General features: G+C 41.1%; 1 protein-coding gene across 1 annotated transcript in view; it reads left to right on the top strand.

Annotated features, from left to right (window-relative positions):
* LOC107672483 (collagen alpha-1(XI) chain-like) overlaps nucleotides 1-23,950 on the top strand; it is a 56,598-nt gene extending 32,648 nt beyond the window's left edge. Inside the window, exons 18-67 of the mRNA XM_016465693.1 lie at nucleotides 2,441-2,494; nucleotides 2,666-2,719; nucleotides 3,087-3,131; nucleotides 3,770-3,823; nucleotides 3,959-4,003; nucleotides 5,530-5,583; nucleotides 5,703-5,747; nucleotides 6,105-6,158; nucleotides 6,477-6,521; nucleotides 6,985-7,038; nucleotides 7,604-7,648; nucleotides 7,865-7,918; nucleotides 8,188-8,295; nucleotides 8,381-8,434; nucleotides 8,724-8,777; nucleotides 8,873-8,917; nucleotides 9,080-9,133; nucleotides 9,224-9,268; nucleotides 9,395-9,448; nucleotides 9,527-9,580; nucleotides 9,985-10,038; nucleotides 10,174-10,281; nucleotides 10,506-10,595; nucleotides 10,784-10,837; nucleotides 10,930-11,037; nucleotides 11,139-11,246; nucleotides 11,327-11,380; nucleotides 11,472-11,525; nucleotides 11,614-11,721; nucleotides 12,096-12,149; nucleotides 14,104-14,157; nucleotides 15,047-15,100; nucleotides 15,285-15,338; nucleotides 15,425-15,532; nucleotides 15,604-15,657; nucleotides 15,754-15,807; nucleotides 15,894-15,947; nucleotides 16,028-16,081; nucleotides 16,174-16,281; nucleotides 16,426-16,479; nucleotides 16,629-16,682; nucleotides 16,954-17,061; nucleotides 17,473-17,526; nucleotides 17,696-17,731; nucleotides 18,000-18,053; nucleotides 18,133-18,442; nucleotides 19,195-19,307; nucleotides 19,426-19,494; nucleotides 20,159-20,392; nucleotides 22,290-23,950. Of these exons, the coding sequence (XP_016321179.1) occupies nucleotides 2,441-2,494; nucleotides 2,666-2,719; nucleotides 3,087-3,131; nucleotides 3,770-3,823; nucleotides 3,959-4,003; nucleotides 5,530-5,583; nucleotides 5,703-5,747; nucleotides 6,105-6,158; nucleotides 6,477-6,521; nucleotides 6,985-7,038; nucleotides 7,604-7,648; nucleotides 7,865-7,918; nucleotides 8,188-8,295; nucleotides 8,381-8,434; nucleotides 8,724-8,777; nucleotides 8,873-8,917; nucleotides 9,080-9,133; nucleotides 9,224-9,268; nucleotides 9,395-9,448; nucleotides 9,527-9,580; nucleotides 9,985-10,038; nucleotides 10,174-10,281; nucleotides 10,506-10,595; nucleotides 10,784-10,837; nucleotides 10,930-11,037; nucleotides 11,139-11,246; nucleotides 11,327-11,380; nucleotides 11,472-11,525; nucleotides 11,614-11,721; nucleotides 12,096-12,149; nucleotides 14,104-14,157; nucleotides 15,047-15,100; nucleotides 15,285-15,338; nucleotides 15,425-15,532; nucleotides 15,604-15,657; nucleotides 15,754-15,807; nucleotides 15,894-15,947; nucleotides 16,028-16,081; nucleotides 16,174-16,281; nucleotides 16,426-16,479; nucleotides 16,629-16,682; nucleotides 16,954-17,061; nucleotides 17,473-17,526; nucleotides 17,696-17,731; nucleotides 18,000-18,053; nucleotides 18,133-18,442; nucleotides 19,195-19,307; nucleotides 19,426-19,494; nucleotides 20,159-20,392; nucleotides 22,290-22,436 (3,690 nt within the window). The 3' untranslated portion in view covers nucleotides 22,437-23,950. The remainder of the gene's footprint in view (nucleotides 1-2,440; nucleotides 2,495-2,665; nucleotides 2,720-3,086; nucleotides 3,132-3,769; nucleotides 3,824-3,958; nucleotides 4,004-5,529; nucleotides 5,584-5,702; nucleotides 5,748-6,104; nucleotides 6,159-6,476; nucleotides 6,522-6,984; nucleotides 7,039-7,603; nucleotides 7,649-7,864; nucleotides 7,919-8,187; nucleotides 8,296-8,380; nucleotides 8,435-8,723; nucleotides 8,778-8,872; nucleotides 8,918-9,079; nucleotides 9,134-9,223; nucleotides 9,269-9,394; nucleotides 9,449-9,526; nucleotides 9,581-9,984; nucleotides 10,039-10,173; nucleotides 10,282-10,505; nucleotides 10,596-10,783; nucleotides 10,838-10,929; nucleotides 11,038-11,138; nucleotides 11,247-11,326; nucleotides 11,381-11,471; nucleotides 11,526-11,613; nucleotides 11,722-12,095; nucleotides 12,150-14,103; nucleotides 14,158-15,046; nucleotides 15,101-15,284; nucleotides 15,339-15,424; nucleotides 15,533-15,603; nucleotides 15,658-15,753; nucleotides 15,808-15,893; nucleotides 15,948-16,027; nucleotides 16,082-16,173; nucleotides 16,282-16,425; nucleotides 16,480-16,628; nucleotides 16,683-16,953; nucleotides 17,062-17,472; nucleotides 17,527-17,695; nucleotides 17,732-17,999; nucleotides 18,054-18,132; nucleotides 18,443-19,194; nucleotides 19,308-19,425; nucleotides 19,495-20,158; nucleotides 20,393-22,289) is intronic.
* The last annotated feature ends 2,287 nt before the right edge of the window (nucleotides 23,951-26,237 follow it).

Genomic DNA, 26,237 nt, shown 5'->3' with positions numbered 1-26,237 from the left:
GCAATATTGTTGATGAATTTGTTTTTACATTTCAGGCATTGCACTTTGGTCAATAAACACAAATCAATAGAAATAGAATGTGGACTTGCATGGTTTATTTTACCTAATCTAGTGTACTGATTTATTGTAGGCTATTTAATATATAAAGTATTATCTGTCTACATTATGAAAACTGGTAAAAACAAACAAAAAAGAGCAAGTGCGTGCACATGGTTGCCAGATTGTAAAATTAAGCAAAACAAAAAAATGTGTCTTTTTAACAGAGAAGCTCTAATGGCTCATTTCCACTGAGCGGTACGGTTCGGTACGGTACAGTACGGTACACAATTATTTCCGTTACCACTGTCAGAAGTTGTGAATGGTACCAAAATAGCGAACCGTACCACTTTTTTGGTACCCTTCCGCTGGGGTACCTAGCACAGCAAAGGGTACCAAAAGGGTGGAGCTAAACTCACTGCAGAACGTTGATTGGTTGACTAGAATCGTCACTTGAGGGTACTAAAAGGGTGGAGCTAAACTCACCGCAGAATGTTGACTGGTTGACTAGAATCGTCACTTTTGCGTTATACAAGGGGATAAAGCGTCCTTCCCTCGTTCCGCTTTGCTGTCCATGAGTGTTGGGCTTATTTACATCAGAGTGTGCAAACACAAAAATATAGCCGTGTATTTTATAATTTTATATTTTCACACAGACAATAGCCGTTTCTCAATATGTGTTCTTGTGGACTTGTGAAACGTCATTGCCCAAAAACCCGTGTAATTTTCTAAATATTACTGTTATTGTGTCATGAAGTGTCGTTTTTAGAGTTTTTCAGACGAGAATGTAATTGTTTAAAGCTCAAATCTGTGGTTTATTTATAAAGATAGCACCTATTTGAATATTTTCTATGCCAAATTCGGAGCTCCAGGCGATCACCGGGCACTCAGTGCTCATGTATCCGCAGTTATGTTTAACTTTATATATTTATTTTGAACTTTACCTACGGTACAGTGCTGATTTTGTAGCATACGTTTGACTGAATTGTTTGCTTTTGTCTTTATTTCCTCTTATATAAGCCTTATATTTGTACTTATACTTTTATAATGGCTATTATTGTTCATTAAAACTGACATTTAACAAAAAGAGGCAGAGTTGTGCTTATTGTCGCGGTTCATCGTCGATCGCTACTTTCCGGCATACACCACGCCTATCAAGAAGGGTACTATTGGCAGTGGAAACACAAGCTGGATCAGGGTTACCCGTACCGAATCGTACTGTACTGAACTGTACTGTACCGTACCGCTGAGTGGAAACGAGCCATAATTTGGGAATTTGAACTCTGGCAACCGTAGACATGAAAGCTTATGAAGTAGAGGCATGTACAGCAGTCCGCAATAATATTTTGTCTCCTTTTTTTGACAAAAATAAAAAGGGATTTTGGTATAGTTTATATTTTTTAAAATACATTTCAGTCTTGTCTTTTATCAATGATATTGCATGTTGATATAGTCACAGTTATTGTTTATTGACCTTATTGTCGTCTCGTCATAGTCTCATTGTAGTCAGGGGAAAAAAGCTTGTCAACGAACATTTTTCATCATAGTTTTCATTAACGAAACACTATTCTGTACTCCCATTTGGCCACTTTTTAGCGACCACCATTTTCAAGACCATGATCAAAAATCATGAGTGAGGTACTATTGAAGTAATTTATTTGGCAGAATAAACATGAAAATATTTTAGGCTTGTGTGAACCACAGACCATATTTTAGGCATTTAACCAAAAACCCATTACAAAAACCCACTGACTTCAGGCCGATATAACCAGAATTGCAAAAATGGTCATTTCTGGGTTTTAGGACTCATTCCCGCAGCATATGTTGGTGAGTTTTACATGGCAAATCACCACAAATATCCAGCTTTTGTGTGTGATTAGCTTGTGTGTGTATGTACTCAAATTGTAGATTCAGCTGCCAGAGCTAAATGGGAACACCGGAAACTTTTTAATTTGACCCTAATAGTTCTGGTCATTGATGGAACTGTTTGCTATTGAGAGCTGTGTTTTATTGTGTGCGCTGACAATAGCAAGCATTCAGCCCTGTCCAGCTGCAGGACCCGTCAGTAAATAAATCACGCAGAGCTATTTAGCACAACAGCAGCGTGTTTGATGAGGAAGTGTGAGGTACTCCCGCAGCTCTCCGAGTCCCAGCACCGGATGCAGGCTGAGAATCGCAGCAGATGGGAAGGTTCCTCTGAGGCGGCCTGTCAAACCCTGCCACATGCCACACACACCTCTGCCCCGTAGTCACTGCTCACGTCTGTGCGTTTGTGTGTTTGAAGCACAGCATATGACATTGTGAAAGAACACGAGTTCTGTTTAGCTAATGAAGTGTGCTGCTGGAGTGTGTTTGAAAAGACAGCTTTGTCGATCTTGCTCATGGATCTCTGTCTTTTTTGCAGGGTGACAGGGGCTTTGATGGACTACCTGGTCTTCCAGGGAACAAAGGACATAGAGTGCGTAGAGAACACCAAATTGCTTAATCAAATCACACAGTCTGTTTACTGCTCACTTGAGAGTTTCTCTTAGATGTGTCTAAACGCTCCGCTTCACTTTTAATAGATCTAATTTAGAATTCATATCGTGTGCCGTATCTTAAATGTGACTCTCATGTGAACATTCCTCAGGGAGACAGAGGAAAACCAGGACCCCATGGTCCACCTGGAGAGCCCGGTCATAAGGTAACACAGATTTGCCTTTCCTTCTATCCTGTTTTTCGGAGCTTTGTGCAACCCCCTAAATGAGTCTTTTATCAGATTACTAATAATCCGTTTAAAGATCCCCTGCACTGCCTCAGGTGTGTACTCACAAATCGCATGAAAGAGACAAGCCGTGCACTGTGTGGGATGTTCTCATTATGCAAAGTTGAAAAATGTATGCAGCAGCGATTCACATTGATCACAGCTTTCAAGAATGGGAATATTTTTGCATACATAACCCTTCTGACATCCTTTCTCAAAAGACCAAAGGCCGGATCTCACTTATTTTTTCTACCGCAATGAAGATGATTATATTGGCAAACTTGTTGATTGACATTTCCTATTACAGGGTTCGGATGGACCTGTTGGACCAAGAGGGCAACCGGGAGAACCTGTGAGTGACACGACCCAACCCACAGACAGATACACATGCACATGGGCGCATAAACACATACACGTCTCTGACATCCCATGGGCAGGCCCGTGTTCCTGCTTGGCACAGCCTGATTAACGGTGGCTCAAGCGCCATTTAAGTCTCGGCAGGTGAGCTGTGATCCATTGGGGCTCTGGCTGTTTAAATGGATCACCTAGAGTAGTAAGGGACTTAAGCACCATTACGGCGCGGTGCCTGCCGAGAGAGAGAGATGCTGTGGAGATAAATGCGGGGATGGAGATAGATGAGCTGGGAGATTGGTGAAGGGAAGAGATGAAATCCTGGCCTGCAAGATTATATTTCCATATCAATCACCTCCCTGGAGATCACAGATGTGGCTCTGGAACAGGTGGCTTGGCCGGTGTACAAAGACCAAGACTGACAAAAACAAAACACACACGCACACACACACACACACACTAGAGGAAAGAGGAGGTTTACACACATGTTCGCATACACATTAGCACAGATGTGCATAAACACCCTTGTGCATAAACCAGCTGTAATCTGTAGTGATATACTGTTCGATCATTAACACACTTGACCTTCATAACGTTAATGGGAGTTTCTGATGAGTTTCTGATTGTTTTTCTGTACAGGGGCTAAGAGGACTTGTGGGGCCAAGAGGGCCACCTGGTCCACCTGGGCAGCAGGTAAGACAATTGCCCATCCATCATATTTACATAATGGCTAGTTTTCATGCACAACATGAATAGAGGTGCTGTGGTGTTATTGAAATGTTTAACTGCTGAGTTTTTGTGAAACAAAACCTTGTGTTTTGCTTTTAGGGAATTCAAGGCGTCGATGGTGTTCAAGGGGCAAAGGGCAACTTGGTGGGTCTATTATGAAGTTTCCCATGCATGTATTACACAATGTCTGCAGACCAATAAATCCCAGAATAGAGCATTGGGAGGTTTAGTATGGTTGTTCAAAACAACATGTCAGATATAACTATTGAGAAATAACCCGTAGAGGGTCTGTTGCACTGGGAGACAGGGTAACAGATCCCTTGAGAACTGCAGAGCAAAGTTACTTCAGGCCTGCATCCTTTCAACTGACATATGCTGCCGTTAAGTCATGTTGTAATGATAGTATTTACAAGATGATTGCAAATGAATGACACCACAATGGTTTAATTACTAGTGGGAACTCGAGATTTTCTTTGAGCCCCAATTTTCAGAGTTGGGGGTGTGTCAATTAAAGAATCACAAGAGAAGCTAATTGATATTGGTTATAATTAAAGGAGTTAAAAACAACTTAAGCTTTATTGACAACATCTGTGGCTTACCACAGAAAATTTGGACTCATTCCACAGTTTTTACAAAGAAATGTGTTGACAGAAATGCACTTACAATGAAAGTATATGGATATGTTGGTCATTACCCATATGGGTAAGTCTCTCATTCTCAGTGTGTAACTCTCAACACATTATTTGTTGTTTTTACAAACTGTGGGTTGTTTTTGTCCTGTTGGTTTACGGTTTAGTTTGTATGCACTTTGTGTACTGTTGATTAAAATCAGCTATAAAGCTCGACAGAAAATACTACTCATTTAGCCAGTTTATGAGGCAACAACCCAGCACAACAAAAATATATTTCCCATGGTTCTCAGTGACAGCTGGAGAGAGCTAAAACGCATACTTAAAGGGTTAGTTCACCAAAAAATGAAAATTATGTCATTAATTACTCACCCTCATGTTGTTCCAAACCTCTAAGACCTCCCTCCGTTCATCTTCGGAACACAAATTAAGATATTTTTGATGAATTCTGAGAGCTGTCTGACTCTCCCATAGATAGCAATGTAATTACCACAATCAAGGTCCAGAAACGTAGCAAGGACATCGGTAAAATAATCCATGTGACATCAGGGGTTCAACCGTCATTTTATGAAGCTACGAGAATACTTTTTGTACGTTTCTGGACCTTGATCGTGGTAATTACATTGCTATCTATGGGAGGGTCAGAGAGCTCTCAGAATTCATCAAAAATATCTTAATTTGTGTTCCGAAGATGAACGGAGGCCTTACGGGTTTAGAACGACATGAGGGTGAGTAATTAATGACAGAATTTTCATTTTTGGGTGAACTATCCCTTTAAAGCACCAATAATGCAGATCCTTTGCCCTTGATTTTGTGGTACTAGACCAACAAATCTTTTTGTTTAAAAAAGTGAAATAAAGAAATAAAAATGAAATAGCCCACAATGTCCATTTTAAATAACTTGAACGCACACAGTCATAATTAGACATGCAAACCAAGTAGAAACTTCCCAGGAGGACTTGAAGACATCCTAAACTAATGTCTTTAAAAATAGTATGATCATTACCACACAAAACTGATTACATTTTCACCATTTTACAGGGACCACCTGGTGAGCCTGGACCTCCAGGTCAACAGGGGAACCCAGGCATACAGGTATACATCTATCTACATTCCAGTACCGTGTATTGAAGCCATGCCAGCAATGCAAATGTGCACTGTTAGAACGAAACAAACACTTTTGCCTTTGAATGAAGAATTATGTTGTTTTTCAGGGCTTCCCTGGTCCACAGGGGCCTATAGGCCTGCCAGGAGAGAAGGTAAACTCTACAAACTCTACTGCTTTATTTATGTTTTAACCGAAATAACGCACTGACCTTTGACCCCTTAGTAGATGAGCATTTGAAAAGAAGCGTTGAGTGTGGGCGAGTGAGCATCTTAGTGTGTGTGCTTTTATTCAGATTTCCATATGAATCTAGACAGATTATCAATAGCGAAACCTCACGTACAAACGCACACACATCTTCTTTCAAATATGCCTAAGCACATTATGGATATTGATTGCAGTTAACAAGCTGGGCATGCTGGGTATAAAGAAGGTTTTGGTTTGTGGTTTGGTTCAGAGGATTTAATATTGAGTGTGTGTGTGTTTATTTGTGCTTTTTTTTTTCAAACAGGGCCCTGAGGGCAAACCTGGAATGCAGGGCCTTCCTGGGATTGATGGTCCTCCAGTAAGTACTGTTCTCCAAAACTATCACAGGACTGAATTTTAATTTGTTTTATTTATTAAGCATCTCTACCAGCCAGCAGGGGACACTATGGCACATACGGACACATGCGCATTGGCGAATTTCATCCGCTATCACAGACATTCCCAATAAATCTTCACAGCATAATTCTCATGCACAGAATGCTGAAAAAGTGATGATGCAGAGTCCTTAGTTCAGGCCTGGCCTTTGTGTTGGCTCATTAGCTCTCTCACAGAAACAGGATGTCCCCTAATCAGCCTGCTGTCATGCTAACACCTGGTTATCCTGTTCAAATCACAGGGTCATCCTGGAAGAGAGGGACCCCCTGGGGAGAAAGGACACCAGGTGGGTTACAATCACACACACACACACACACACATTGCTGCTCCACTGACCTGAATAAGCGGTGAAAATTTGAAGAGGAAACAGAGAGAGCCAAGAGTCTAAATGCGCCACCACGCAGAAAAGCACTGCCCTGTTCATGGTCCCCTCTGTCTGAAGCCTTTTGTTACAGGCGCTCCAGCTGCAGTCGCTAAATTATCACCGTTCACAAAGCATAACGGCGTGCTTTTATGTGTGCGCTATCGCAGTAATTGCACACTTGAATCAAGCCATCGCCATTGTGCAGTCATTGTTTCGTTTTCACCAATGTACCCTTGTGCTGCGTCATCATCACCAAGCATTCATGCTAACGCATTGTCGTTGGCACACATGGGCCGCAATAGTTTAATCGTAGATAAATGACAGGGTATTGTTAGTGCAGTGCTTTCCCCTTCACTAAACTAACATTGTCTCTTTTTCTATTCAGGGTTTATCAGGAGCACAAGGGCCGGTTGGATATCCCGGGCCCCGTGGAGTCAAGGTGAGCAGTTTTGAGATCGCAGCTTGTACGGTTAACTCCAAAGCCACTCAAAGACATCCTGTCTAGGATGGCGGACTTTTGATTGACAGTCCGACTGTGGGTGAATGGCAGACAACTGGCTCAGGTAGACCAGTTTAATTCTCCCCGGTAAAAACCTCGACAGTGCACAGCACTCGTGATGGACAGTCGAAAACGCAACAAGGAGGAAAACGAAACCTGTCTGGGCTTGTTTGTGTGGAAGTGTGTGATGCCTTCAGCATGTGGTCAAGGAATAAAAAATGGATTTATCCTGATACCACATAAATCTACTCTGAAGGTGTCATCCAGATTATTATCGTCTGTGTCTATATTCTGTCACAATGGTGTTTTTATTTGTTGCTGTATGTCTGACCTCCAGCATTTTGTAAGCCTTGACTTTTATTACTTTAAACAGTCAGTGCTGGTATTCATGTCAAGACATCCTATCTTTGATTCTGCCTTTCAGGTGAACGTTTCCTACCTGAGGTTTGGAGATGTGCATAGATCCCTGCGGCACACACTGATATATTTTATTATTTTCTAACAGGGCGCAGATGGGGTGAGGGGACTGAAGGGTAGCAAGGGGGAGAAGGTAAGAGAAAAAACATAATCCACTTGTTTTCGCATAACAAAGCCAAGGGAAGAGAAGACACATTCAGTTATCAATGTAGTGATAAAGCACAGTGCTTTATTACAGGATGTATGATTTTCTTGGCTTCTTGAGTGCTTCTATGTTTTCATGCTGCACATGTATGTGGAGGATTTTCAAGGTATTTCCGGCTAATTGAATTTTTTTGGTCTGTTACAGGGTGAAGAAGGTTTCCCAGGGGCCAAGGGTGACATGGGCATCAAAGGAGACAGAGTGAGTCTTTCTATTCAGCCCGAATAATGTGCTTGTTAAAACAAACATCATTATTGCTTAAAAGTGTTTAATTGGATTAAGTATTAAACTACAATGTTTGAGTGGTCCCACACTGTTTGTGCTATTGACGCAAGTTACACTTCATATCATGCAGCTTGTTGAGGAAAGGTATTTTGCCCAAAACATACAAAAAACGGCGGTAACCACTCTCAGTTTCTTCAGAAAATGTATATTTTTTGATGGCATAACTTGTGTATGTGCATGCTCAGGGTGATAATGGGGCTCCTGGAAGTCATGGTGAAGATGGACCAGAAGGGCCGAAGGGTCAGTCAGGATCCCTGGGAGAGGCTGGATCTGCGGGCATTGCTGGAGAAAAGGTAATTGCTGCTTCTATTGGGTGTTGTTTATATTCCAATTATTTTTGTTTGCCTTTATTTTTCTGACTTCTCATTCCATGTGTAGGGCAAACTTGGTGTTCCAGGATTGCCTGGATATCCCGGCAGGCAAGGCTCCAAGGTAAAGCATTATCATTGAAATAACAATAACCTTATTTTTTTTTACCGAAATCTGAAAGCCGCAGGTCTCAGTCATGGTATATTAATATTTCAAGATTAAATTTTTACTGAGGATGATTAATGGCCATTTAGAGGCTGTTTTATTAATAGCTTATCTGAAACGACAATTATTATTTAGCTTATTTATGGTCATGGGACTTCAGAGGTTAATTTGTGGTTAATTAAATGTAGAGGTTGATTAATGATTGAATGGAATGTGGTAATTGATTAAACTTTGCGTCGGTCCACAGGGATCAGTGGGCTTTCCTGGAACAGCTGGGGTGGAAGGAGAGAAAGGAAAGAGGGTAAGAGGCCGGTGCAATGGTACAGCAGTCGATGAACTACACATACCCTGCTGCATCAATGTGTGTGTGCTCATTTTTATATGCTTTCTTTACAGGGTTCTGCTGGACAGGCTGGTCCCGATGGTGAAAGAGGTCCAAATGTAAGTCTTAAGCATGCTCATGAAAAGTAAAATCTCTGTTGTATTACTAAAAACACATACAGGGATTATTAAAGGAGCAGTCGATAATAATTGATTGAACTATTGTTTTAATCATGCACCCTTTATAAGCATATTTATGTGTTTGCTTCCTGTTGTTTGTAGGGTGCACGTGGGGGAAGAGGAGCAAGAGGACCGACAGGAAAGCCTGGAGCCGAGGTAAGAAACCATCCTATAGATTCCCTTTTAAAAGGTGGTCCTGTATGTGTTTAAATTCATGTGACGTCCCTTTCTTTGTCTTATGCACAGGGCTCTGCTGGTCATGACGGCCCACAAGGTGCCGCAGGAGAGAGAGTATGTGTTATCTATTACAATTCTCCTCATATTACACGGTCAATCTACCAGACTAATGTGAGATTTCACATTTCTTTTCATTGCCGGAGATAAATGAATAACAGTGTTTCTTCCGCTCTACTTCAGGGCCCTCAAGGTCCACAAGGACGCGATGGAGAAGCCGGGCCAAAGGGACCAAACGTAAGTGACCAGCAAAGAAAGAAAACTCTTTGAGAGAATGAAAGGATATCTCTAACGTTTTTTGTCCTTTCTTTTAAGGGCCCTCCAGGAAAGGACGGGTTGCCAGGTCATCCAGGCCAACGGGGAGAGCCGGTGAGTCAGTTCATATTTTAAAAAGAATCGTTTCAGAGAAAGGTAACCACGGTCATGTCCCAAATGGTGCGATTGATGTGGACTGGTGACACATTTGATGTGACTTGTGAGCAGCCTTCTGAATCGTTAAATGACAAATAAGACCACTGTATATCCCACTTGTCATTTAATTACTCACAAGTGCTTTTAAGAGCCACTATTTGCCCTTAGTACTGAGCTAGTGCAGACTTCACAGTGAACTACTACCTGATATTTTATATAGCATCACATCATGAGGACAACATTTGGGACAGGGCCCATCTTGGGCTTTAAATTAATTTCCATAACTAGATACATTGAATAGTAATTAGTTGTTTTATAAGCAGTGGGAAAAAACATTTTCACATTCAAGTTTTTTCATACAGGGATTTCAAGGAAAGACTGGACCCCCTGGGCCTGCTGGAGTGGTTGGCCCACAGGTAAATCGATCACACAGGCTTGGATGAACAATGCCTTCCTGCTTCATGGTCTTCACTCAGTTCCATGAAGCTGTGCAACATTTATGAATGTTTGATCTGATCTAATAAAGCTGTCTCACTTATCTTCTATTCCAGGGAAAGACTGGGGAGACTGGCCCCACCGGTGACAGGGGACATCCGGGTGCCCCAGGACCTCCTGGAGAGCAAGGTCTACCAGGAGTCACAGGCAAAGAGGGAGCCAAGGTTAGATATCAGCGTTGAAATCATCATCATCATCATGTAACACACCAAACACATTCATCTAGTTATAAGTTACATTGCTCATTACACTCCATATGTTTCTGCTCATTCAATATGAATAGAGCTCCCAGCATGGCTCAGTGCCTATAAAGAGTGATGGATGACTCCTAATGAGTGAGAGAGTTGTGGAAACATAGATCCATCTTTCTGTGTTCTCTGGTCTCCAGGGAGATCCAGGCCCTGCAGGGCTGCCCGGGAAGAGTGGTCCTGCTGGGCGTCATGGATTCAGAGGAGAAAGAGGCTTACCTGGCACTCAGGTAACATACCTCAGCACATCTGAGAGAATATCTTCTTATAATTCCTACTGTGATGGCTGTTGTCTTTACATAAGTGACAACTATTTCAATATGAAAGCAGGCTTTTTACAAATAGGCAAATGGCTAATGCTGTAGGATTTTTTTAAAATATATCTCATCTTTACTGTCTTGTATTTATGTTATATTAGGGTACTGCAGGTTTGAAGGGTGGGGAGGGCCCCCTTGGTGTTGCAGGATCAATAGTAAGTGTTCTTTCCATTGTCCTTTTTCCTCCTTTGTGTTTTACTCTATATACTTCCCCTAACTAAAATGTTGCATTCCTTTGTCTGTCCAGGGTGCCACAGGAGAAAGAGGACCCGCTGGACCTGCAGGTGCCATTGGTCAGCCTGGCCGTACGGGAGGTGTCGGCCCCCCTGGGCCAATGGGAGAGAAGGGCGAGCCGGTGAGTGTCGAAAGGATATTTTACTCTGTGAAATGAGAAGATTTACTACTGTGCTAGAGTAGCTTTAAGAGTAATGACCAATTACCTCTGTTCCTCTTCAGGGTGAGAAAGGTTCAATTGGTACTGCTGGGCGAGATGGAGAACAAGGGCCTGTGGGATTACCTGGTCCTGCAGGGTCGCCTGGTCCACCTGGAGAGGACGGAGATAAGGTACAGCTTTGACTCATTTTTCAGCAGTTGCTCATGCTTGTGTGCTCATACTGCTTGTTATTTATGGGCATGTTTTTCAGGGGGAGACAGGAGGACCAGGACAGAAAGGCAGCAAAGGAGACAAGGGAGAGGGGGTTAGTATCTCTATCTTGTCATAAGTGCTGAATATTACATAAACTTTCATTAGAGGTACGTATCACCATATCTCTGTAATTTATCTCACAGGGTCCCCCAGGGCCGCCTGGGAGCCAAGGACCTCCTGGACAGCCAGGATCACCAGTATGTATGAGTGTGGTGTGCGTGACCCAATGTGAGGGTGATTGGAATTCTTTGTGTGTTCACAGTCCAGCACTGATGTCTCTTTCAGGGTCTGGATGGAGAGCCAGGTCCCCGGGGACAGCAAGGAATGTACGGCCCTAAAGGAGATGAAGGTCCTCGTGGTTTTAAAGGGGCAACTGGACCACCAGGGTTGCAGGTACAGCATATGCCACATACATATGACTTTTCAGACCATCTTTCCGCAGTGTGACTCCAGAGTTAAACCAAACAAAACCTATGAAATCAAAGTTTGGGCTATAAAAATACAGCCAATAACAGAAGGTTGTTGGTTTTGAGGACATTTTTGCAAATAGACTGCCATTTTTAAGACTGCATCCCTCAGTTGTTACATGTTGAGCATTCTGTAAGTTCCAGATGTCCTTATTTATTGACTGCATGCATGAATGCACTGTTTGCAAAATCTTAGTTCATCTATATCCAGATGGGACATAGTTTTCACAGTTCATTGAGGGGGTTAATCCACCTTAATTTCGAAACTGTATGACTCTAAATGTAAATGTGTTTATTTAGGGAATGCCAGGACCCCCTGGAGAGAAGGGAGAGAGTGGCCATGTTGGAGCTATGGTAAGATGTGCATTTCATAAACTCCTCGTATGAATTTGCTTTTTAGCCTGTGTAATACCCCTAAATGCTACACACTGCATGCAGCAAGTTTGGGAAAAATTCAGTATTAAAAAAAAAAATCTCTTTTCCAGTTGTTGAGTTGGATATTTTAATTGAATTTGTCACACCCCACAGGATTATTCGGATTTGAACTGATCATAGTTGAGTTGAAGTGTTCTTCCACCTTGTTCTGTTAAATGGTCAGATATGAAAAAAGTATATGAAGAGTTCAGATGCAAAAGCCTCTAAGTGCCATTTGAAATTTTCTTCTAAAATGAGCATTTTTATTAGGCTCCTATGTGAAGGTTCAGTAATTTCACTTTAATGGCAATGAATAGGTTCTCTTCATTGCCATTACAGTGAAATGACTGAACATAAACATAGGAGCCAGAGAAAAATGCTCATTTTAGATGAAAATTTCAAGTGGCACTTACAGGCATTTTGCTTCTGAACTCTTCATATACAGTATAAATTTAAAAAAGAACAAATTTCTTAACACCCAGCTCTACAATTGAGGCATTTGAGGAAGTTCAACAGTGCTTACTGATATAGAGAAATTTTTCTATTTCTATTTATTTTAATACTACCCTTAATACAAATTAAAATTATGCATCTGATGTGCTACCTCAGTTCAAATTCAAAAACTGCAAATATAGAAATGGACATTTTAAATTCTCCAAAAGAAAGGAAAATTCAGAAGTACTTCTACACACAAGTGGTCCCAAACCTGAATGATTACTGAAATCATGTCACTTGTCAAAGAGAAGAGTGCTGTTGCTTTGCTAAGCCAGTGGTTCCCAAACTTGTTCCTGGAGCCTCAAGCACAACTCACATTTACACATTTATTACATTAACATAAAATAGTAGTTTGTGGTACAAACTTGTTCATGAAAAAACAATCATTCACTCGAGTATCCCGTTAAGTCAGTCCAACGTTCCAAACCCACATAGCATTTCTCTAAACAGGACTGTGTTTGTAGGATGAGAGTCAGTAGAGAACTATAATACAGTGAAAGATGAGGAAACCGTGAGAGAAGCCGTGTGAGACTAGGGCATCATTCATGTGTGTGAGTGTATAAGTGTCAGACCCGTGTGAGCCGAGAGTGACAGAAGAGAGAGAGTGATGCTGGTTCTGAAGTGGAAGGCAGCGTGACAGCTGCTAATCAGATTACCGTGAGCCTGGGCTGTCTAATGAGCGCACTCCTTTGTGACAGTCTTCTCCCGGCTCCGTAAACCATGAAGGAATGCAAAACAAGATTCTCAACGGTTCCACACACTTGCACGATTAGATGAAGTGCATCAAAACCGGGCAAAAACAAAGCCACAAGACCTCACTGGGAACATCTCATCCATGAGTGAATGCCATGGATCATGGGATTTCCAGGCCCTAATGCATTGCCACTGAATTTCCCATTTTCACTGTACCAGTTTGTGTTAAGCCTCTGTGATGGATTCTGGAGAGTGGGGTATTGTATATTTTTGAGACTACACACTCAGCCTTGGTGTTGATCCTCGCTGTAGTCTATCCAGCTGAATGCTTCGTGCTGCACTAATATCTCTCGGTGGAGACCGCGTGCGGCGTGCTAGCAACGGTTTTGGCCAGTTTGATTAATGGCTCATGTTCCACCCTCCACAGCAATAAGATTTATGCCTAAGGAGTTGAGAATTCATGCAGTGTAACCAGAGAATGGAGAAGGGAGATGTTCCTCATTAAAACGCAGACACAGCACACAGAGAGGGAATCAGCACTGCCCGTAATAGCCTGTCACCACCATGTCAGAGATGTACAAAAAAACACAGCTCTGACACAGAGAAAGGTGCTGATTGTGTACAAGAAGAGGAGGAGAGAGAGCGAAAGAGAGAGTACATGTCTAATGATATGTGGGAATTGCTTAATCTTTATGCTTGTCATCAGGGCCCTCCAGGACAACATGGCCCGCGTGGCCCCCAGGGACCCATTGGGGGAGAGGTAAGTGTCTTTGTGTTTTCCTTCCTGTCTATCAACCTCCTGTGCAGTAGGGTTCAAGTACAGGGCAGTAGATTAGCACTGATTAGGGACTGTTGTCCCAGTACTACTGAGACATAATGAGGAGTCTTTGTTTCACGACTCCAAAGAACCCGTCCTGTGTATCAACACTCTGCCGCAGATGAAAACGCCCCCAGGCTGTTGTGAGGTCACATACGACACCTCATTTCTCTTTCCTCAGACTTTCATCCCCCATATCTCTTTCTTCCCACCCTCTGCTGATTTTGAGCGTTAAATTATTAACAAGTGGGATATGATCCTTCTGTAAGAGTTATATTTACTTCTCTATGAATGATTAGGGAATATTAGGCTATCATCCCTGAGAGGGAGTTATATTTACCTCTATTAATGGCCGCCTTTGAACATCTCCCATGTGTTAATAATTGAAAAGTGAGAGAACCGAGACAGACGCGGCAGTGACCCGTACGCCAGCACTCTCACAGAGCGGGAGAGGAGAAGAGTTGTGCACCGGGGCTCATTGTGGCCATCGTATGAAAAGCGGCCAGTATGCATGTGCTGGTCATCTATTTGGCTTCATGTGTACACCTCACTTAAAGGCACTCAGCAGAGAGACTCCAGAGACCAGGGCAGCCACTTCAGTTTAGACTCATTCGAGATATTCATACTCAGCCACTGCAGTCATAAACGCCTCAGCCAGGAGAAGGCTGAACAATATGGTGTTTTAGCTTAATAAAATATGATTGCATATACACAGAGACCGTGCTCGGTAGTCTGTAATCTCATCACTGTAATGTCAACAGTCTGCAAGTAGAGGAGACAGCCTTGCATGCATTATGTATGAAACTGACTCAGTTTTGTTCTGTGTGGCAAGGGTCCTCAGGGCATGCCGGGCGGAGTGGGCCAGCCAGGAATGGTGGGAGAAAAGGTAGACCTCTCTCTCACTGTGTATATGTACAAGTGTTTTTGTGATTTATGGGGGAGGTTGTGTTTATTTGTTGGAGGGTGCTGCCTCTGTAACTACGTAAACATGTAAGCCTAAGTATGATGGATGGTCGCTTTCTTTCTTTTTGCTTTCTTCTCTTTGTCGGTCTCTTTTGCTCTCTATCTAGGGTGAGGATGGAGAAGCAGGGAATCCAGGAAATGTGGGCGAAACCGGCCCTCCTGTAAGTCATTTCTTCCTGTTACCTCTTTTCTCATTAGTCTTTGATCCCCCATGTATCACTAAGCACCCTGTTGCTTTAATGTCAAGGGAGACAAAGGTGAAGTGGGCGAGAAGGGTGATACTGGCCCCCCTGGGGCTGCAGGACCCCCAGGAATCAGAGGCACACCTGGATCAGATGGACCCAAAGGACACCTAGTGAGTAACTATTCCCATAGTAAAAACTGTCAGGATATTTTTACTCTGACACCATCCATTTTCCTCAATAGGGTCTCCTTGGATTTCCTGGAGATGCGGGACCCCCTGGAGAGCCAGGTGCTAATGTAAGTGCAGCAACACCTGCGTCAATTCAAGCTTCAAGATTGATACATTTTGATGGTAATTTCACATGGTGATTTGAATATAATTTGTGGTTGTAGGGTATTGATGGTGGCCCAGGAGCTAAAGGGGATAATGGCGAACCTGGCAAAGCTGTAAGTAGAATATTCAAGCACTTAGAGATATCGATGTAATGATACATTTGTGAAACTAATTCAAGTAAATATTCTGTTTTGAACAGGGACCCCCAGGAGCCTCAGGAGAGCCTGGCCCTCCAGGGCCACCTGGAAGGAGGGTGGGATTCGATTGTTTACTGAATCAATCCCATACTATAAAAAAACTCTGTAATCTAATCACTAGTCTCCTTCTACACAGGGTCATGTAGGCCCTGAGGGAAAAGAAGGGAAACAGGGAAAAAAGGGGGCAAAGGTGAGTCTTTTGTAATAAATCTTTATGTAAACTCTCGTATATAGCATGGCATAGTTTTACACAAGGACAACTGTCATGTTTATCTTCTTTAGGGTTCTGCTGGTGCCGAGGGTCCAACGGGAAAAACAGGGCCTGTTGGACCACAGGGACACCCTGGAAACCCTGGTCCAGAGGGGTTGCGTGGGATTCCAGGCTCTGCTGTGAGTCTAAGCACATCTATGTTACAGTATACCAATCTGCTATTGATAGCAGATATCGAACAACGTGACTTACCCACTCTTATTACTGATATCTCTGACCGCTTAATCTATCTTGAACTTACTACTCTGCTTGGTCCTTTTAAGGGGGAGCAAGGGTTAAATGGCCCCCCAGGGCAAACGGGACCCCCAGGACCTATGGTAGGGTTTTCACCACTTCTTTCTCTCCCATATCGATCTACAACTGTATCAAATGCTGCTCTAAGAAAAGAAGACAAATTATTTTGGGCTTGTAGCAAATTCTGCCTCAAAATGAAATTGAACTTTGTGACTGGCTTTGCTTTATATAGGGTCCAGCTGGATTACCAGGACTGAAAGGAGATCCCGGCATTAAAGGAGATAAGGTATGAGAGCATCATAAACACTCGACACTGTGAGGTATGATACCTGACTGCACCATAGATGTGCTCGTTTCACATAAGCTCATTTCTGAACTGAACAGCTTGAAACCAACGATTACATCTCTCATTAAAGCCAAGCATAAAACTCTCAAAGCATAACTTCCTGGCACTGTGCTCATTGTGAAATATTGTGAAGTCCTTGTGTTTGCGAAATTATGGCATGTGGTAACTGTAATGGCTCAATGCACTAGTCTAGCTCTGCTGTTCTTTGTAGGGTCATGTTGGGCTGATTGGACTGATTGGACCTCCAGGAGAGATGGGAGAGAAAGGAGATCGAGGCCTGCCGGGAAATCAGGGAGTACAAGGCCCTAAAGGAGATGGTGTATGTATACATCTCTGCTATTATAAAATGTTTTACTATATAGTATATTAGCATTAGATTTATGGCCTTTGTTGGAGTTTTTCTTTTTTCTTTGTTGGAGTTTTATTAAAATGTATGTAGAAATAGAGTAGGCAACTGTAATGCACATCACAAATTTGCTGAGCACATGCTAAGACAATTAAAAAAGTTGGAATGTTTCATGAGAAATGTTTAATAAAAATGGATTTTGAGCTATAATTTTCTTGTATGACCATATTTTGTCTATTGATGGGCAAATGTTAGCATGAATGACCAGTAGCCACCATAGAGATTACAATGTAAATATATTAGAATAATGTTACACATACCCCCTTAACTACCTTTAATAATGATGGTCTTAAAGAAAATGTTATTTTGATCTCTTGATAATAGGGTGTTGGTGGTCCCCCCGGCCCGACTGGTCCACCTGGACCCCCTGGGTTGTTTGTGAGTTGCCATTTTTATATGCATTCCTTTTTCTCACTCGATTTATCGATTATCTCTTAGTTTCATAGTGGAACAACAACTACTTTTAAAGGTACCTGTTAGGTTTAAATTTATTTGCAGAATCATATTGCCTGTTTTTCATTACTTTTATTCTCTTTCTCACTGGTAGGGTGCAATAGGTGAGAAAGGATCTAAAGGAGACCAGGTCGGTATATATATTTTTCATTGCAATCTTGTTTTTCAGCCTCTCTCTGTTTATATGGTATTTGTTTGTTTTGATCTGAGCTTTTGCTTCTGTTGTGAAACCTGAGTGAAAGACATTGTCAGTGCCTGAGTTGCATCCTGCTGCTGTAACTTGGATAATCCCTCTGAACGAATCGCCATATGAAGCACTGAGTTGGCAGGGGCCTTTGAGGGTAGTGCCAATTTTAGGGATGCCTGACTAAACTGTTTCTGTTTCTCTCCCCCCAAAGGGAGCCATCGGTGCAAGAGGAGATCCAGGACCTGCTGGCCCAACTGGACCACCTGTAGGCCATCATAATGTCTCCTTAATTTTCTGTCTGTTTCTGTTTTCCTGTCTCCTCATGTCTCACTCTGTTTCTCTAGGGCCCACCAGCCACTATGATCGAGCCTCTGCCATTCAGAGAGGGACGTAAAAAGCGAAGGAGACACTCAAACCGACAAGGACTCGGAGCCAGGGCAGAGAGCGAAGACGAGGAAGCAGTCCAGCTCAACATGGAGGATTTCCTACAGGCAGACGAGTCTCTGGATGACCCAGAAGGCATGGAGGAGGTGTTCGCTTCACTCAACTCAATGAAAACAGAGGTGGAGCTCATGAGAAAACCACTCGGGACCTTCGAGAGTCCTGCCCGCACATGCAAGGAGCTGATGTTGTGTCATCTAGAATACAAAGATGGTGAGGAATTTTACACACATTTCCCATTAGTTAATTAATTTCTTCGATGGGATGAATTCTCTAAGAATGCCTGCTAATTGTGCCCGTCTTGGTTTATTTGCACATGCTGCCTGTTCACTGAAGGAATTATGCAAATAGGTAACAGCGCACAATCTAAGCTGAACAGAATTTGCACAGTGCAATTCTCTATCAAGCAGGTCAGTTCAGAGTCTTTGGTTGTAAAAGATGCTGCAGACTACCACAATCTGACAAACTTCAGTGGAACTATATAGAATCACTACATTCCATCAAATACCTGAATAAGCTTTTAAAAATGCAGAATGTGGAAATTAGAAATGGCGCTTATTGTAGTTTCTTTGAATTTCAATTTGTTTGAATTTATGCATTGGCATACAGTTTGTCAGTTCGTGCTTGTCTGGGAATCGAGCCCATGACCTTGGTGTTGCGAGTGACATACTCTACTGTTTGAGCTACAGGGACATCTTCATTTTCATGCAATACATTTTGATTCTACTTCAATTTAAATTCAGGAATTGAAATGTAGTTTAAAAAGAATTCTCAATTTTTAACACTACATGACCTTGGCAAATAGCACTAGCAGTATCTTTAATGATTCTAATTTACATAGAAAAGAACTGTGTTTGTGCTCTTTGTGTGTTTAATACTGAAAGCGACTATTTAGGGAATTTGCCCCATGTTATTCTCCCCAGCTAAATGAGTATTTAAAAACTATGCAATCCACCCCCTCTTAGGTGAATATTGGATTGACCCAAACCAAGGCTGCCATCGAGACTCCATTAAGGTTTTCTGCAACTTCACTGCGGAGGGGGAGACCTGTCTGCACCCTGATAAACAATTTGAAATGGTGACTCTCAAACCATACTCACGTACACTACACACGTCTTCCTGCAGTCTCAGTTCAACAGGCCTTCTGGAGTCTGAAGAAAAACACGTCTGATCTGTCTTCTCATCTCTCAATACAGGTGAAGCTGGCCGCCTGGAACAAAGAAAAACCGGGCAGTTGGTACAGCCAGTACAGAAAGGGCAAACAGGTGCTTTTCCCTTCAAATGTTTTTCTTTCATCTTTTAACTCTCTGAGTGTCGACATGCATGCAGCACCAAGTTTGAATCTAGACACCTTTTTTTTTTTTTTAGAACATTTTGCCTCAAAATTATTTTTGTCACCCCACAGTTTGTTAGAAACATACTGCCTGATGCAATAAATAGACCAGTTGTTATATAGAATTTTTACTCTCAAATTAACTGCGAAACATGGTGAAAGAGGTTTTCTAAACTGTCAAACAATCAACTGAGATGCATCACTCAATGGGTGTGTGTCTTTGATAAAAATAAAAAATAAATGGTATGTCTGGTCTAGAAAAGGGATATGGCGGAATTTATACGCGGCTCTATCTGAAATGCCTCGGGCCAAACTCTCTTGAGTGCACACTAGCGACCTCCATCCGTCTTGACTCATTAAATGATGCTTGAGACTAACAGCTAAAGCCTGTTTCACTCAGAGCTCATTCGCAAGGTGTGACATCTGACCTTGTTATAGAGATTAAGGCAGACAGATGTCACTCTTTCTTGCCTTCATTAGAAATAAAATCAAGGAGGGGTGAGCAAGTTTGTATGGATGTCATGCAATAAATATGTCTAAAGAACTGTCTTTGATTAAGCTGAGTGCTCCTTACCCATGATTCCCCATTGCTGCAGTTCTCCTATATTGACACTGATGGAAATCCAGTTCCTGTGGTCCAGCTGACCTTCCTGAAGCTCCTCAGTGCCACAGCTATGCAGACCTTCACCTATAGCTGCCAGAACTCTGTCGGCTGGTACGACGTGGCGAGCCACAGCCATCAATTTGCCGTACGGTTCCGCGGCAGCAACGACGAGGAGATGACGCAAGCCAAATCGCCCTTTATCACAGCACTGTATGATGGTTGTCAGGTGAGGAGATTTCTATTTATGAAATTAACATAAGCAGCTTTTGGTTTTGATATTGAGCTGCACTGCAGTTCAAATAAGAACTCAAATCTGTAGCAAAAGATTTCTATTTCAAATAAATGCTGTTGCACAACTGTTTTCAACATTGATAATAATGAGAAATGTTTCTTGAGATGCAAATCAGCATAGAATAACTTCGGAAGGATCATGTGACACTCAAGACTGGAGTAATGATGCTGAAAATTCATTTACCATCACAGGAATAAATTATATCTTAAAATGTTACAATAGAAAACAGTATTTAAAACAAAAGTAATATTAATGTTACTATGATATTTCTGTTTTTTTACTGTATTTTTGCTCAAATAAATATAGCCTTGTAAAGCATAGGAGATTTCTTTCTAAAAAATCTTATAGACCCAAAACTTTAGAATAATATAAATAGTATTTAAATAGTATAAACACTGTATTCAGGGTTTTAGTTTGTCAGACAACCAGTTTGTCCACAGGTTAGTGAATAACACCCTCAAACATAGTGCAATTTTTAAAATAGAAATCAGGCATGTAAAAGTAAAAACTACAAATATTTGGCTACCCAGCAAATGAGCTATACTGTATGCATCTTTTATTTCTCAAGTATACATTTGACCACATTGGTAATGTGACATAAGCCCCTTTCACACAGTAATACCAGTAAATTGCCATAAAATTACAGGAACGACTTTACCGGTAATTTAAAAAATGTGCTGTTCACACAGGCAACAACGTTCCATCTTTTTCCAGAAAAAACAAATTAAAATTACTGGTAAATTCTGTGACATCATTAAACGGAAATTACCTCTAAACAACTGCGCCTCCTGGCGTTGTGTTTGTAAACATGGAGGGGTAAATGCGATCAGTGTTTTTGTTGGTGTTTTAATTTTTGTGTCAAACGTTCACATTCATGCAGCACTTTTGGCCCAGAGACATCACGACTTCAAACCGAACAACGCAGCACAGAGTAAATCTGCGTCAGAATGTTATGATTGGCTCAGAGCCGTTGAATTTTGAATTTCAGAGGCTTTGGATCGGCCCAGAGTGGACGTCTTACGTCAGCACGTTCTGAACTCATACTTTCTCATACTGGTAATCTTCATTCTGCGTTTACACACAGCATCATTCCGGCAATTTACTTGCAATGTTACAACTTCTCATACCGGTAAATTGCCGGAACGAATTTACCGGTATTTTTGAAAAGGTCCTATTCACACACGATCTCTTTACAGCAATTTACTGATAATTTTCCAGTAAATTCTTTATTTGTGAAAGGGGCTATAGACTTAACATATTTTTTCGATAGTTACTGTACGTATTCCATTCAAAATAAATGAACATTTTATTTGCAGGGTTTAAATCTGCATATCCTTTCACGAAAAGCATCTGTGCGTGAATCTCTAGTTAAATCAACAGTCCTAATCCATTGATCATGACGGAAATCGAAAGAAGGCCAAACCTCCACCAATGTTTTTGCTACTTTAAATGAAGTGCTAATCTAAAGCAGCTCTTTTCTGGGGTGCCTAAAGAACTTGGTTATGCCGTCATCGTGAGTTTGTTTGTAAACAGTAATTTTGTCTGTATGGGAAGTATTAGTTTAACACTTCCTTAGAAAAAAAACGCCCACACTTAGTTTCTCGGAGTTTAATGAATCACCAAATTAGCCTTCCGTCAGCGGAGAATGGGGAGCTAAAAACAATCAGAACACGCTAATTCTAAAATAGCACCCAAATAAGCCTATTTTAGCAGGAGTTTAATGCTTTATCCAGCAGAAGAACCTCACATGGATACACTCAGCGATTCACCCCAGAGCAAAAATACACTATAAAAGCCTTCTTTCAGCTCACATTTTATTTTCTTCCCACAGACACATAAGGGTCAGGAGAGGACCGTGCTGCAGATTGACTCTCCGCGATCAGAGCTTCTTCCGGTCATAGATGTGGCAGTATCAGACTTTGGGAATAACAACCAGAAGTTTGGCTTCCATGTTGGACCAGTGTGTTTTAATGGCTAACACAGAGCGCCTCATCACAGAACTCACCAGCTAAAGCAATGAGGCCACGAATGCTATTTATTACGCAGTATGTAGACGGTGGGGTTGGTGGCATGTTTCCAAATGACTTTTGAACATCTGGTGGGTTGCAAAAGCCCAAAAATCCATGGTGGCTACGCAAGGATGCCAACCAGGGCAAACTAAGCACATTTATCAAAGGGAAGTCTTTTTTATCTCATTTTCTGTCTGTCTTTATACTGTACTCACCTGTGGATTAAATTATGAGGCGTGACCCACTAGAGTTCCCAGAACTGCTCTGGCTGAAAAACAAATACATCATTTGTCTGTCATCTGCGCCACAGACCGTTTTAGCCCGTAGCATATATGTTGAATTTACAGCCTGTGACTGGGATCTCATATTTGTTTGTCTCATTTGATAGCGATGATTTAAAATTAATTTGCCACTTGAGGGATCAGCTTTGACATTGAAGAGCAAATATTTCTCAGACCCATTTTCCTGCCTTGACTGCAATGTGATGCCAACTGAGGCAAAGTTATACCTCTTTACTAGTTTGACAAGAAAATACCACCCCGATCTGTTTGTAATTCCTCGCTTGGATATTCCGTCGCATCAAACTTGCAGTGTTACTCATCTTTAATCAGTGCACGCTCATACATAAACAATGTTAAATAAGGCCCGAGCTTTTCAAAACGCAAAGCAGTTTATGTGCATGACTCAAATGGAGCCCAGCTGCTTATTAATATGTAAAGTAGTCCGCTCACTTAAGCTGCTTGTCTTGTTAGTGGGCAGCCTAGTGTGTTTGCCTGTCAGTGATCCATGTTTCCATGGTGCTAGACTATCAACCTTTGCTCCACACAGCTGAATTGCTTCATATATGTATGTGGTAATGAATGAAAAATACTGCGTCGGATTGAGAGAGGGGTGTCATACGAGCATTACACTGAAGACTGACTAAATTATCCTTCTTTTTTATGTAAACACATTCATATTTGAATTTGTGATTACCATGTTCCTGATCATCAACCTCAGAGTATTGTGTGCTGTGTATGTGTGTTGATATGTCTTGTTTGTTGTGTGTTCCCACTGTGGTGCTAAAGAGATTTGTTTTGTTTTTTTTGCTATGTGTAATGATAATTTGTTGTCTCAGGGGCAGAGGTAGGAAAAGGGAAGACATCTGTGGTGCTTAATACTAATGGAGGGAGATAAACACTCAGAAAAAAAGTGCTGTAATATACAGCCAATATGGTGCAAAATACATTTGTAAAGAGCAGGCATGCCAATGATGTAAAGCTGATATGTATATAATATATTGGCAATTTATATAGACGTACACAAAAATGCTGAGAACAAATGCATTTTACACAATGTTTACTCCTAAAATTGAAAAAAAAGAAAAGGAAACTTCCAAATCTGTTTATTGAGCAATGGCGATCAATTTTACACTATATTTTCTCAATTTGAAAAACAAAAAAAAACCCAACTGAAAACAGAAACTGATTATTTTTAATATTAACTATACACTGCAAAAATATTTTTTACTCAGTATTTTTGTCTACTTTTCCAGTACATGACATACCATGTTTTGTTCATCCTTTTTTTTTTTTTTGAACTAAGCAAGCTTTGGTTGCCATTGGGGTACAAAAAATAATCTTGTTTGAGTTGTTATTTTTCTGACCCCATTGCCAGATATTTTTCTAGTTTTAAACATTAACTCAATTAATTTTGTTTTCCTCAGAAAACAAGACTTCTTATGTCATTTTGCAAGAAAATGTATCTTGATTTAAGAATTTTTCAATATTTGTACTGGTAAGACAAAAATACAAACTAAGACAAGGATGTTTTTTGATTTGGAACTGACATAAAGCAAACTATTAAATCTTTTAATCGGCACATTAAATTAAACACATTTTACAGCATTTTACAATTTATTTACAAATATTAAAACCAAAAATATTGATTATCTGTTGACAGGGGTTGCTAGATTTGAAACTACATAATGTGGAACAACCAAATTTGTTAATTGGACAATCCCAGAATGACTAAATATTAATTGGCTAGTATCCTTATTCCTAAACTAAGTTCAGTCCTGCCCATCCTGACCTCTGAACCCTCCTTTGTATATTGTCTGTGCTATTAATTTTACATAGTGTACAGTTATTCTGAAGTATGAATGATAATACTAATCTGTTGCCTGACAGTTGTATTTGTGAAAAAGTAAGCGAATTAAAAAATGCTTTTCTTTTAAGGAGACCTTTTCGTTGTCTTCGGAGTGCAAGCAATTTTTCGGGTTCTGAGGCGAGTGTCTTTTTGGAGAGGATCAGAGGCACTGTGATGTCTTCTGTAAAGGCAACAGACAAGCATGTCTCTTCATTAGCCGCAGCTACATTCTCTCGCTCTCTCTGCACTTGTAATCAACATCACTTCCTACCTCGCCGATGTAATCAACTCTGATTCACTCCCCAGTTCATTTATTTCAATTCACTTTTGTTTCCTTCCCCAGGAGAGGAACCACGAGGAGAAGGGGAAGCAGACAGCCCTGTGTGCGTAAATAATGAAATGGCTTTGGATTAAAAAGTGAGTCAAGGAGAATTAACCATATCTGCGGAGGGACACAATGAAATAGAGGAGGGAATTGGCAACCCACCCCGCTCACCTCCCCTTCGTTTGTCCCTCTCTGCTGCGTGTTTTGCTAATGCGCTGTTCTTTTCTCCTCTCAACCTCTGCAATTATTTATAAGCACACAAACGAAGCATTCTGAAACCAGTAAGAGATACCCGCTCACCTCTTGAAAGTTAATAAATTGCCTTCATGTTGTTGGCACAACAAGCGCATCTCCTAGAAGCACCTTATCGCATTTGAACTACAACGGTTATTCAGAAGCGAAATGCAATCTCTCACCTCTGATTGCAAATAACAAATGTGAGATGCTTTCTCTCCTAGAAATACTGGATTTGATGTCTCTGTCAGTTCTGAGGCTTGATACGCTCTATGCAAGTACGTGAGCGCAAATGCTTCTAGTGGCGCAATCTTGATTTTGTTTGCCGCTTCGTTCCAAACACAATTCAAAACACAATGCAAATGGGTGCGATAGCAGATGTTAGAGTAAGCCCTTCTTCTATGGCCAGTCATGGTGAAGCCACAGTTTGAAGAGAGCAAGGCTGCATATGCATTCAGTGCTTCCCAACTATATAATCTCTTAAAAAATAAAGGTTCCAAAGTGTTTTTGTTTGTTTGTTTTGTTGTCGTTTTACAGCAATGCCATTTAAGATTCATTTTTGGTTCCCCAAACCTTTCGGTGAGCAGTTCCTAAAAGAACCATTTTTTTCTTAGTGTGAAGAACTATTTAATATTCTGAAGAACCCTTTCCAATCCTAAAGAACGTTTTGTGCAATGGAATCAATTTAATGTCAAATATCTGTCAAGACGACCACGATACTGCAACATTAAATTCAGTTTGGATGGCAATTTCTTCCAGGGGTAATTGGGTGAAAATAGGAAGATAATTCCACACTGAAATTGGTTTAATGTATATGTAGGCCAGTATGTTTGATGTTCAGTTTAAATCAATGTCATGTCAAGTTTTTGACGTCAGTGTGATTAGCATATTTGACATCAATGTTTGATGTCAATTTTATGGCTTTTCAACATCAATTGCCCACTGGGATGGATATTCAAGATTATTCATGAAACCATAGATGCCAATAAAGCTTTATTTTTAAGAGTGTAGAGAAAAAATTTAAAAGTAGGCGATATCTATAAATTAACTATATATTTACTGGCAATATTCTGAAATGTACATT

Source organism: Sinocyclocheilus anshuiensis, unplaced genomic scaffold, assembly GCF_001515605.1.
Source record: "Sinocyclocheilus anshuiensis isolate Anshui unplaced genomic scaffold, SAMN03320099.WGS_v1.1 scaffold1430, whole genome shotgun sequence".
NCBI lineage: Eukaryota > Metazoa > Chordata > Actinopteri > Cypriniformes > Cyprinidae > Sinocyclocheilus > Sinocyclocheilus anshuiensis.
This window is presented reverse-complemented; position numbering and strand designations above follow the sequence as displayed.